The following is a 13442-nucleotide window of genomic DNA, read 5'->3' as shown; positions in this document are numbered from 1 at the left end:
TTTATGCTTAATTGTAAAGACCCATTTGCAGCCCACAGTTTTCTTCCCTCTTGGTAAGGATACAAGATCCCAAGTGTTGTTTTTTTCTAAAGTCGTCATCTCCTCAACCATTGCTTCGGTCCATCTAGGATNTGCCAAAGCTTCNTGTACATTACTAGGAATAGAAATTGGAGATAATTGAGATACAAATTATGCATATGATTGAGATAACCTGTGAGATGACACATATTTACTAATGGGATATTTAACTTTGGCTTGGAGGTCTGGTTCATATTTAGCTGGAGGTTGACCANGGTTAGAACGAGGTNGAAGATTATATTGAACAGTAGTAGACTCAGTGTTTGGTGTGCTGGTGGTTTCAGGCAGACAAGAATTAATTTCATCTAAATTAGTATTATCAAAGATAGGATTAGAAGGTACCTCTGAAGAAGATTGAGCCAATTGGTTATAATCAGAAGACATTGTATTATCCAGAAAAGAAGTGTCCATATTTAGGATTGGTTCACTGGCTGCAGAATGATCCTCACACGATAATATATAATCAAACATACTAACATCATGATTATGCACTTCACTTTCATTGCCTCCCTGAAGTGCATAATCAACATAAAAAAAATTCATGCTCATTAAATGTCACATCCATAGAAATATAAAATTTCTTTGATGGTGGATGGTAAGCACGATAACCTTTTTGAGTTGTTCCATACCCAACAAAAACACATTTGATCGCTCGTTCTTCGAGCTTTGTACGTTGATGTGAGTGTAAGTGAACATATATAACACATCCAAAAATATGAGGTGGTAAATAAACTATGGGAGGAAGGATACAATGACCAAACAACACATCAAAAGGCCTTCGATAGTTAAGCACACTTGAAGGGGTTCGATTAATTAAATAAACGGCAGATCTCACAACCTCACCCCATAAATGAGATGGGACATTACCATCTATCAAAAGTTATCTAGTCACCTCTAATATATGTCTATTTTTCCTCTCAGCCACTCCATTTTGTTGTGGCAATCTTCTCCTTGGAATGGATGTTCTGAAAAAGACAATGGGTTGGGTAAAACAAGGCAACACAAGAATGTGATTTGGTTAACTTGCTGACGGAGATAAGATTACAGTTTAATGTAGGAACAAATAAAACATCAGGAATTGATAAGGAGAGTGAGAGGGATATAGTACCTATACCATCAATAGGAGATGAGACCCCATTGAGATTAATAATAACACTTTTATAACAATTAGAGGAAAAACTAGTAAATATATGAGGATCACAAGTCATATGATCANTAGCACCTGAATCAATTATCCAATCACTACCCTTAGTAACAACAGAAAGATTAAGAGCAGAGTTAGATAGACCTGACTTGGTCACAAATCCGGCAGCAGTAGAAATATAACTCTTGGAAGTAGCGGAAGTTCCAGAATTATGTTTCTCCGATTGATTGTCATCGGAAGAAGCCATCAGAAATATTCAATGAAAAAAAAAACACTGATTCCTATATTTTAGAGGATATCAGTATTTGGCTCTTGATACCATAATAAAAGGTTTAAAGAATAATTCTGATCTATTATTTCAAAGAGTAGAGTACCATATATATACATATAAGGATCCTATAATTCTTCATCTATTAAAGGAATGACAGGTGCACAAATCTGCACAAATTAAAATAATATCTAAATTATAACTAACACAATATTTGATTNATCCTATAATTCTTCATCTATTAAAGGAATGACAGGTGCACAAATCTGCACAAATTAAAATAATATCTAAATTATAACTAACACAATATTTGATTGCCTAATATCCTTTAGTAGAATATTTAGCATATCTTAACACTTGGTAGCTTATTTATTCTAAAGTCCGGATGAGTCAAGTCTAGAAGATAACATGCTAGGATCTGTGTTGTATATATTGCCTTGCTAGTATATACTTTACTTGGGTTGAATCCAGTATGTTCATGTTGGTATAATTGCATACTTTTTATATAATTAGCTCACCCTTGCATTTGCTTGTGTTTGTGTCATGTTTGCATTTGTTTTCTTTTGCGATGATCATCCATTTGGATGAGAGCATATGGCAAGGAGGTTACTTTGGAAACCGCTCTTGATGGGATGGCAATGTTGCAGTCTAGTCCACTAAACCCCATTTCTCTTAGTCTTGTTGATTTGAAGAACCTTTTTATGTTTTAAAATTTTTAATTCCTTATATTTTCAGGGACAAACTTTAGTACTCCACTTCCAAATTCTAAGTACTGTTTAAGGATGACGGTAATCCTATTACTCTTAACTTCTTTCTATTATTATTCATGGTAATAAGTTTATTATATCATATATTTTTATAATATAATTGGGATGTCACATAACACTACTTTTATATATATATATATATATATATATATATATATATATATATATATATGAATAATTTTTTTTAAATTATCCATATTTTGTAAAAGATAATGAAAATTGATTTTTGACGAAATTCCCAATTTGGATACACAAAAGTTTTTAATTGGCTACGCGAGCTCTTTTGAATTTCTAGTATGAAAAAAAAAATCACATAGGATTTTACATTAATTTCTAATTTAACAAACGTGTATTTTGATTGAGTAGCTTTCATGTCCATGAGGAGTATTTTAAAAAAATGAAAAGGAAAGAGTAAAATAGAAATAAATTTTTATTTTTTTATCATAATACAATGGTTATTTATAATCCAGGAAAAAAAATAATCTTCATGTGTTTGATATCAGGAGTATTAAAAATTAGTCTATAAAAAATAAAAAATCAATAAAAAAAATTGAAAATCCATCAACATTATTTTTATATTTGGTTAAACCATTTCAGAAGTCCCTATTTTCACGTTTTTTTCCCAATTTAGTCCCCGACTTATTTCTTTTTGCCAATTAAGTTCCTAAGAGTGAAAAGTTGAAAGAAATTGACCCTTACCATCAAATGAAGTTAACGAAGTTAAGTTTCACCTTACCTGTGATGACGTGGTTCACGCTGACGTAAAAATATTTTATTACCTGGAATTTTTTTAAATAAAAAATAAGTTTTTTATGGGAATAAGGCACACTGTTCTGGTCCGAAGAGGTGCAAGGAGAAGGCACACTGTTCTGGGTTTCTGCAATTTGAGATTTTTACGAATGGGGTTTTGTGTTTAGGATTCTTCGTGGTTTCTGTTTTCTGATGCAGGTGGAAGGCGTAGAAGGCATAGGAGTTAACGATTTAGGGAAGGTGAAGGCGCGAATTGGGGTCACGCGATTCTAGGGTTTCTATTTCTGATTTTGGGATGAACTGTGTTGATTTTTTGGGTTTGCAGATTAAGAACCACTAAGGAGAAAATATGATTTGCGATTGTTCGTTGCTGATTGCGTTTATGGGGACACTGGATCGCTTCTGTGTCGTGGCAGAGGTGCAATTGTTCGTTGCTGATTGCTTTTCTGGATAAGGGGAGAACTCGTGGTGGAGGTTTGGATGACGCTGCTTGTGGCGTGAAGAAAAGGCTCTGGGTGGTGGCGCGTTTCGCTCTGCTGTAGAGGTGGCAAGGCACTGACGGTGGCTTGCGATATTGCCTTCATCTCTCCGAGAAATCTTCTTGTACATCGTCGGAATATCCAACCTCACCTTTAATTTTTCCCACTGCCACCACAACACACACGCTCAAGTTCTAACAACCCAAGATAAAAAAAATAAAAAATAAAAAATAAAAAATAAAAAAAATTGGAAAACAGAACAATCACACCCATGCCCTAAAACAAAGACCAATCAATTTAAGAGAAAACAAGGTATTTACTTGCAAGCGACATTTAATCAATCAATTTAAGAGAAAACAGGATATTTCAAGAAACAATACCCCCCACCTTTCAGCTTCAGGAGCACTCTTTCAAGACGATGAAGATCTAATGCCAACGGGCAAGCCCGTTGGAGCCAAATCCAATAACCTTCCTCTCTCTCTCAAACCCTCCACCGTTGGAGGCCACGAACAGCGGCGGGGGAGGCGCGACAAGCAGCGGTAGCAATGGTGGAGATGCAGAGGAAGAAGAAAACTGGACGCAACGAAGGATATACAATAAAAAATATTTTTATTGTTTAAAACATTGCCACATATACATAATAAAACAAATATTAAAAGGTTTAGAAGATGCCACGTAAAGATATCTTTCCACCTCATCCGCACAACTAAGCTTAAACTTAACCCTATTAACTTGATTTAACGGTAAGGGTTAATTTCTTTCAATTTTGCAATCTTTGGGACTTAATTGGCAAAAAAAATAAATCGGGGACTAAATTAGGAAAAAACGTGAAAGTAAGGACCTCTGAAGTGGTTTAACCTTTATATTTTTATATGAAACTAAACCAAACTGATGCTATTTAGATTTTTTTTTATTGAAAATTGAGAACCAGACTAAATCAAACAAAATCGATTATTTTATTTATATATATTGTTATGTATTTAGGTTTAATTAACAATAAACAAAATATTAATTTTGTATTGATTAAGTACAATATTTTTTTTATAAATATGAGATATATCTAAAAATAAGAATATAATAACAAATATATACAAATTATTTATATTATTTGACAATTTTCATTAAAATGTTTAATAAAATTTTGTAAAAAACAAAATTATAATTGAAAAAAAATCACAAAAACATATCTAAACCTAATCGTAATTAAATTTAAAATAAACTAAATTGAATCCTACTTTTCTTTTATGTTAGTTTTATGTATTTTTTTGTTGAAAAATTGAATTAAACCAAAATTTGAAATGTATTGTGAAAAGAATAAGAATTCTTTAACCTTTGATTAATATAAGAATAATTCTCCCTTTTGATAAATAATCATGTTTTCAAAAAAGTGATGGTTAAAACTAAGAATGAATTTTATAGGAAAAAGTTTGAACATGTTTTTAATATTTAGCACCGATCACAAGCAAAATCTAAGAATGAATTTAATTAACATATAAGAAATTTCGCATCAAGCCTACTTCAAAGCATAACCATAATAGGATTACAATTACAAACAAAATCTAACTATGTAGCTTGAACAAAAACATACATATTATGAGTGATAACATCTTTACATGAATATCTTTACATGAATAACTGTGACATATTATTTAAGTTTCATCTTAGAGCAATGTATTGAATGAAGAAGGAAAAATTGTTTGACTTTCTTCCTTATTATAGCCATCTAGAAAAGTTTAGTAGAAAGAGAATTAACATTTTTTTAAGTGTTTAATTTTGTCAATGCATTTGGAAGTTATAGAATTTTCATTTCAAACATCACTTATCTAAAAAAGAGATAATTGAGTTATAACTCGAGTTATTCTAGTATTAAGACACACCTTAGTGTTACTTGATTTATAACTTAACACTTAAGTGATATAGGCAAAACACTAAAAATTAAGTGCATTATAAGATTAATGTTTAACTAATTTTAACTATTACAACATGTCCTAAACATCAATTTCCATTTATTAACACAACTAAAACAACAATTTTACCATTTTAAAATATGATATATCAACTCTTAATAGCATAAAAAAAATGAATAGAATTTAACAACTATAATTCAACTCAAAAATAAATCAGTTTACATTCAACTTAAAAGTTTAAGAGTGTTACTTCCTCTACTTCTCCATTTTTTTCTAAATTCCAATCTTAACCCATTTTATTTTTACCTTTATCTATTTTACTTTTATATTTTAAAGTGAAAGTGTGGATTGGGAGTGAGGGCTTGCCTATGAGAGAAAGAGTGAAAGTAAAAGGGGGTTAGGGTTTTAAAAAATATGAAGTAAAATAAGTAAAAGTAAAAGTAAAAATGATAAGATTGGTGTAAAACCCATGAAAAACATCATTTTAATGAAAAATAGTAAATTTTATTATTATTATTATTATTATTATTAGTCGTAATAATAATTTTAATGTATAGAAAATATAATTGAATAGAAAATTATGATTAGAAAAATTAAAAATTTATGGTAGAGAATTATAGTAATTTCAAAAGGAGTGGTTAAAAATTTTGAAAACCTATTTTAGAAGGTTTTGTAAAAAATAATAATAATAATAATAATAATAATAATAAATAAATAAATAATAAAAAAATTCATGAAGGGATAAGAATTCGTACGTTGCAATGATTAAGGGAGAATAAGATTTGTAAGTGGTTTTTGCAAGTTGTAATTAAAATATTAATAAAATACTATTAAAACAATTTTGAAAGGTTTCCGAGAATAACCTTTGATCTAAGAAACTAAGTTTGAAAAAAAGGTAAGGGGAGCTAACCTTTCTAAGCTTTTATATTATGATAAAATATTTTTGCATAACTATTCATGTCTTGAAATTTTGTATAATTATTGTTAATGAAAACCTATGTGCTAGTTGCATAACTATTTGAATTTCTATGTTAATATTATATGATGTTGTTTTGAATTTGTGAATAAGAAATTTGTTAATAACAAGTTGAGGAACACTTCGATTGGGAAAGACCTGATACTTAAGTTGTCCATTGTGACACACCTCTCTTTCCTGGAAGTACACTCGATGTGTTTTTAACTAAATTCTTATTAAACAGATTATAGTCTGCTGATTTTATTTTGTAAAATACTCAATGGATATGAAATCTGTGTTGAATGTATTAGATTATGTTGGATGTGAAATTATGTATTTGAACATAGTAAGAGTTTGGTGGAGAGTGGGAAATCTTTACCGGAAATCCACCTTGAGAAGTTGGACAGAGTAGGAAGGATGTAACTTCAGTGGTTGTATTTATATTCGAAGATCCAGTTTGGGGGACATAGTAAGATAAAATAATTGAGCTAGCAAGTAGGTGCATCCATATCCGAAGATCCACTTTGGGGGGCAAAGTAGGATATGATGTATCTGAGTAAAGTACTATTGCAAGTGTAGAACCTACTTAGAGTTTGATATTCAAACGATTATTTGAATGGGTTGAGTTTATCACGATTATGGTATGTTTATTGTATTATTAAGTTACTTGACTTATAAGTTAGAAATTATGTTACTAATTTAAATATACCATGTTATTTTGTTGCATTAGCTCACTCTTGATTTATTTGTTGTTTGGTTGTTATTGTTGTGTTGTATGTTTTCTCTCGGCGATGGTCATCCGGTGGGTGTGAGCAGAAAGTGATGGGATACTGGTGGAACAGGCATTAGATGGAGGATCGACTAGTGTTTAACTTATATGGACGAGAGATCCTTGTTTTTAATCGTTTTAAGTTTGGATTGTATTAAGTTTAAAATTTGAATGATAATTTGTATAAAATAGAGGAAAAATTTTATTCCTCGTTTCTATGACTGTTCTATTATATCAAGAATGTAATAATTATAGTATAATTCAATACTATAATTATTGGGATGAATTTAGAAAAATTTAGAAAAGTAAAGAAAAAAGACGAAGTGATGGAGTGAATAACACTCAAAGTTTAAAAGTTTAAATCATCTTAATAAAACACAAACAACTTTTAAATATATTTTAGCTCACCTCACCTAATAATATCTTCCTTCCAAAGACATCAACTACAACTAAAAAAAGACCGAAAACCTTCATAAACCCTAATTTACATCACCTCACCAAACAAAATGATGAAAAAATTAAATAAATCTAAACAAAACATTCTATAACATATTAACCTTATATATGTATATATGAAAAAAAAATAATGAAAATGTAGATTGAAAAAGAATTATCCTCATTTAAATTTTTATTGGAAGAAAATGGTTTAGATAAGACCACTTACTACCAAGAGGGAAGATATTAAAAAGTGTAAACAATAATTTTGAAAAGTTAAATAAAAATCATAAATAATGTTTTTTCAAAAAAAAAATTATGAAAAAGGTATATTATGAAATTAAAATTAAAAATATATCACTACAAGGAAATATTTAAATAACAACCAATTTTAAAAACAAAATTTAATTAGTTTAAAAAATTTATATACAAATTTATAAACTAAATATATTAGTATCTAAAATAGTTTAAAATATAAATATAAAATTTCAATAGTTTATGAATTAGGTTTTAAATTACTTTCTAACATTTTAACTATAAAAAATTAATGTCTAAATCAATATATATTTTGATATAGTAAGTAAGAATTTAACTATAAAATTTAATTAACTCTTCCAAATATTAATTAAATATTTTTTATAAAAAATAAAAATTACAACAAATAAAACAATATTATTAAATACTAAATGTCAAAATAATACATATTTTTTTAATATACATAATAAAGAAACATATATTAAATAACAATTTGATAAAAGTCAAATAATTATTTAAATATTATTAAATATACTTTAGAAATAAATTACAAAATTACATAAAGAAATTATATAAACTTTTTAAATTATCTAATAATCCAAAATAATAATAAAATTAAATATTGAAAATATAAAAATAATTAATACAATAATTTCTGGTTAATTCAAAATAATATTTATGAAAACAAATAGATCCATTTATCAATATATCTATAGGAGATTACAAATAAAATAGTGTCAAAAAATAGTGTTAAAATATCATCTTCTTGAATATAGTAGATATACTCAAAGGAGAAAAAATAAATAATACTTTATTCGGAAGACATAATTTTTTATCATATCTTACTAATTTTGTAATCAATCATTTAATTTTTACTTTTACTTAAATAACTTAATTTAATATTATTCACATATCACTTTTTCTTTTATAATTGCTTAGGAATATTAAATATGAATAAAATGGATTATAAGAAAGAAAGGGGTAAGAAATTAAACGGTTGTGAATCACTAAATTGCCGACAAGGGGACAATGTTATGGCGGTAACTTCATTTTCATGGTCCCCAAAAGCCAGAGATAGCGTAGTAGCAACAATAGAGAGGTACCCATATTCCAGAAAAGAACCAAAACGCGCTTATCGATGGAATAGTACAATAAAGTTTTGAACTTGGGAGAGACAAGCAAAACCAGACTGGCCATTGGTAGTACTGGTTTTCCGAGGTTGTCACAAGTCCATGGGAAAAGTGGAAGAGCAACCCACTTCACCAATCAAACCATCTTCTTCTTACGTTATACTACTGCTTCAAATCATGAGTAAAAGGAGAACCTGGGTATGTGTTTTTGTGCTTGTTTATGGCTTGCTCTTCACATCTTCATGGAACATTCTCAAGTCCATGATTTCGTGGTACAAGTTGCAAGCTGAGTCATCTTCATCATCTTGTTGGTGGCCTGCACTCTTTGCCTCGCTTCTTCTCGGTGTTGTTTTTGGGGTTCTTTCAATGGTGGCAGCTTTTGCTGTGGTGGTGCCTGCGGTTCTGGTAACGTGGATCGCCATAGTGGTGTTGTTGGCTTTCTTTGGTAAGCCTAAGAGGACTTTGGTTGTGGAAGGAAGGAAGATTACGAGGGAGATTTTCAGTTTTGTGGTTAAGGTTTTGCTGAAAGAAGGGAATATAGTGGCTGCTGTTTGTGCTGTTTTGGGGTACTTTGTTCTTGGGAGAACAAATGGAAAAGTTGTCGACTAATTGATTTTGATTGAGGTTAATTTCTAGGATTTAGGTACCAGGGGTTCGCAGAATGTCGTGTAAAGTCTACTCATCTCTCTATTTCGCATTGGTTTAGATTAATTTGAGATTTAGATTAGGTAAACTGTATTTTTATGAAATTCTTAACTTTTCTTACATAGTTAAATATTTTTTACTCCATTTGGAATTTGTTTTTCTTCATAAATGCATTTTACTCATTTAATTTAAAGATAAAATAAATATATATATTTTTTAATTTAAGGTGTTAATTTTTTTATTTATTAAATTAATATTTGAATTAGAATATGTCTAATTGTATAAATAATGTAAACACTAACTTAATATGTTTTTTACGTTAAAAAAATTTAATATAAGTAAATACAATGTTATATATTTATTTTTTAAAATTTTAAAATTAAATTAAATTAAAATTTTATAATGAAACAAATTTTAATTTTATATTGATTAAAAACATATTTAATTCAAAAACATATTTAATTTTATTATTTTTACCGAGTGTAATAATGTATTCATATTAATTAAATTTTGGTTTAATCATTCTGATAGTCCCTATTTTCGGTGATTTTTTTTAATTAGGTTTCTCATTTTTTCTTTTTCTCAATTGGATCCCATTTTTTAAGAATGGAAGCAATTAGGTTACTGTCGTTAGTTCCGTACTAACACCGTTAAAAAGGATGACACGTGTCAACTCGTGATTTTTTTGAATTTTTTAAATATATTTTTAATTATTTTTATTTTTATTTTTAATTTTTTTATTTATTTTAAAAAAATTGTCACGTGTCAAGTTGACATTGAGCCACGTGGCAATGACAATATGAGGTGGTACTGATAGTGTCACGTGTCACTATCATATCACGTGTAATTAGATTTGTCTCAATTTGGTCCTTATATTTTTAATTTGTCTCAATTTGGTCCCTATATTCTTATTTTGTCTTAATTTAGTCCTATTTTTTTAAAAAACTAAACAATTTTGTTTCTCTCCAAGTTCAAACAAAATTTTATTTGTATATAAATCTTTACAAAGAAATTTATACAAATTAATTTTTTATTAGAAAAATAAAAAAATTACAAACTAACATATGACACATTTTTATTTATATAGTAGTAAAGAAATCATTTACCTAAATAATATGAATGAGTAACCTATAAAAGTTAACATCTCAATAATAAATATTTGTGTGAAGGTAATCTACACAAGTATAGTCTCAATANTTCCTCAACAATTCATAAAAAGTTTCTAGAGTTAAATATTTCGATTTGAAATACATCATTATTAATAATTTGCTTAAGATAAACAAATTTAAAGACAAAAATTTGGAAAATGTACATACCGTATTTTATTTGGAAAAGAACAATTTTTTTTTTAATTTTTAAAAAAATTAGGAATAAATTGAAACAAAATAAAAATACAAGGACCAGATTAGAACAAAATAAAAATACAGGAACCAACTTGAAACAAACGCAATGACACGTGGCACTGTCAGTGCCACTTCACACTGTCATTGCTACGTGACACAATGTCAACTTGACACGTGACAAATTTTTATTTTTAAAAAATAAAAATAAAAATAATTAAAAATATATTTAAAAAATTCAAAAAAATCACGAGCTGACATTTGTCACTCTTTTTAACGGTATTAGTATGGAACTAACGATAGTGACCTAATTGCTTCAATTTTTCAAAAATAGAGACCCAATTGAGAAAAAGAAAAAAAATGAGGGACCTAATTAAAAAAAATCATCCAAAATAGAGACTATCAGAATGATTAAACCTTAAATTTTCAAGCCTTTTTGTCTTTTTCTTTGTCACAAATCTTCTAAAGATTGGTTTCGTTTGTTAGTCAACAGACTGAATTCAACAAATTATTACTTTTTGAAAATTTGAAGCTTTGATCGATCATACACTGAAGAAAGGAAATTATCGAGCTATATATAAAGTTTGATAGTGGATAGTGGCTAGTGTAACAATCTTCAAAAATAAACAAGTTAAAGTTATTTGTTTATTTTTTATTTATTTTTTAATAAAATATAGTATAAAGCATTATTGGAGGTGAATTAGTGGAATTTAGTTGTAATAATGTCCTTAGGAAAGTACAATTAAAAGTGAAACTACTTCTAATTCACTCGGTCATAGAATACAAGGTATTTCTATCTCTATTGACTCAGTTCCCTAATTTCACCATTGATGCTATCAAATTACTCATTGCAAGGAAACATATCTCAATACTTACACTAAAAGTGCTATAAGAATAAAAGAGGTGGAATAAAAAATTAAAAAATAGGGTAACAATGTCTTGTTTGAAGAGATGAAAATTGAAGAAAAAAGTAAAGATCATTTTCTCATTTATTTAGATGAACTAAAGAAAAGAATAGGAATAAATTGTATATATAATGTATCCAAATTAAAAGTATATATATTTAATTTAGAAAATGCGATTTTCTCCTCCACTATATTTCAATATAAAACTGTTTCTATTATATTTTTTGTGTTAAAAAAAAATACTATTTTAAAAAAGTTTATAAGAAAAATAATACTCCTTCCCTCCCATGTGTTTAATAACTAGACATGATTACGAAATTCAAAAAGTCATGATTAAATGTTTTATGATTATAGATTTGAACTTCATTTAATAAGATAATAAAATTTTCATATCTCCAAAAGATATGTTATTGATATTTTGAAAACAAATTCAAGATAGAAAATTCAAAGTCTATCTCAATACCAGTTAAAAAGAAGTTGAAACTAAAAAAAATATAATGATGAAAGAAAAATTAATTTAATATACTACAAAAGTTTGATTTGAAGTGTTACATATTTGATTGTTATTAGATCAAATATTGTCTTTGGAGTAGTATTGTTGAGTAGATTCATGGAAGATCCACATGCATGTCAAATGTATTATGATTGAGAGAATTTTTTATGCTAATACTAATTATACGAATATACAAATAGTGATTGGGCAGGAGATGTTGAAACACAAAAAAGTATGTTAGGGTATACATTTCATCTAGAAACAAGAACAATATCACGGTCTTCAAAGAAACAATCTATTGTCGCTCTTTCAACAACCAAAACAAAATACATGGAAACAACTAGTTGTGCAACTTAAACAATATGGTTAAAAGAATTCATGAAGTGATGCATAGAAGCAAGATACTCCTACAATGATATTTTATGATACTAAGTCAACAATTACTTTATGCAAAAGTCGAGTATTTCATAAATAGTCAAAATACATACATACATGAATACATACATACATACATACATGGGTTTTTGCACCCCAGTAGGCAAATTTGCCTACTATATTACCAAAATGGGCAAAAAGGGAAGTCGTGGAGGGTCAGAACGACTTCTAATGAAGAAGTCGTGCCCTCCCTGCACGACTTCACACTGTTCATTTGACCAATGTTGAAGTTGTGTACCTCAAAAACGACTTTAAGGCATGGTAATCGATTACCATATACTTGTAATCGATTACAAGCCATTTTTGACAAAAAAAAAATAAAAAAAAAAGTCGTATGGGAGGTTGACGACTTCTCTTATTAAAGTCGTGCACCCCCTCACGTTTTTACTTTTTTAATTTTTTAATTTTTTTATTAATTAAAATCATTTATAGTTTATAAATAATATTTTTAAATATATTTAAAATAATTAAAATTATATAATTAATAATTAAATTTTTTAATATTATTAAATAAATAAAATTTATATTCTAATTATTTTTTAATTAAATTAAATTTTTTATAAAATAATTTTAATTAAATAATTTATAACTATTGTAATTATGTAATTAAAAATTGAAAAAAAATTATATTTGATTACAATTTATTTTTTTTGGATTTTTGTTATTATAGAATATTTTTTTTGAAAA

The 13442-nt window shown here is 27.8% G+C and overlaps 1 protein-coding gene across 1 annotated transcript; it reads left to right on the top strand.

Moving 5' to 3' along the window:
- The first annotated feature begins 8806 nt into the window (after nucleotides 1-8806).
- LOC106754252 lies at nucleotides 8807-9702 on the top strand. Its single transcript, XM_014636253.2, has one exon. It carries the CDS (start codon nucleotides 9040-9042, stop codon nucleotides 9544-9546), a length of 507 nt encoding a protein of 168 aa, XP_014491739.1. The 5' UTR covers nucleotides 8807-9039; the 3' UTR covers nucleotides 9547-9702.
- The last annotated feature ends 3740 nt before the right edge of the window (nucleotides 9703-13442 follow it).

Source organism: Vigna radiata, unplaced genomic scaffold (genome assembly GCF_000741045.1).
Source record: "Vigna radiata var. radiata cultivar VC1973A unplaced genomic scaffold, Vradiata_ver6 scaffold_86, whole genome shotgun sequence".
In the NCBI taxonomy this organism is placed as follows: domain Eukaryota; kingdom Viridiplantae; phylum Streptophyta; class Magnoliopsida; order Fabales; family Fabaceae; genus Vigna; species Vigna radiata.
The sequence above is the reverse complement of the archived record's forward strand: the minus strand, read 5'-3'. Positions and strand labels throughout refer to the sequence as shown.

Excerpts from the sequence above, each read along its gene's own strand:
- LOC106754252 (XM_014636253.2), top strand. The coding sequence starts at position 9,040 with ATGGGAAAAGTGGAAGAGCAACCCACTTCACCAATCAAACCATCTTCT.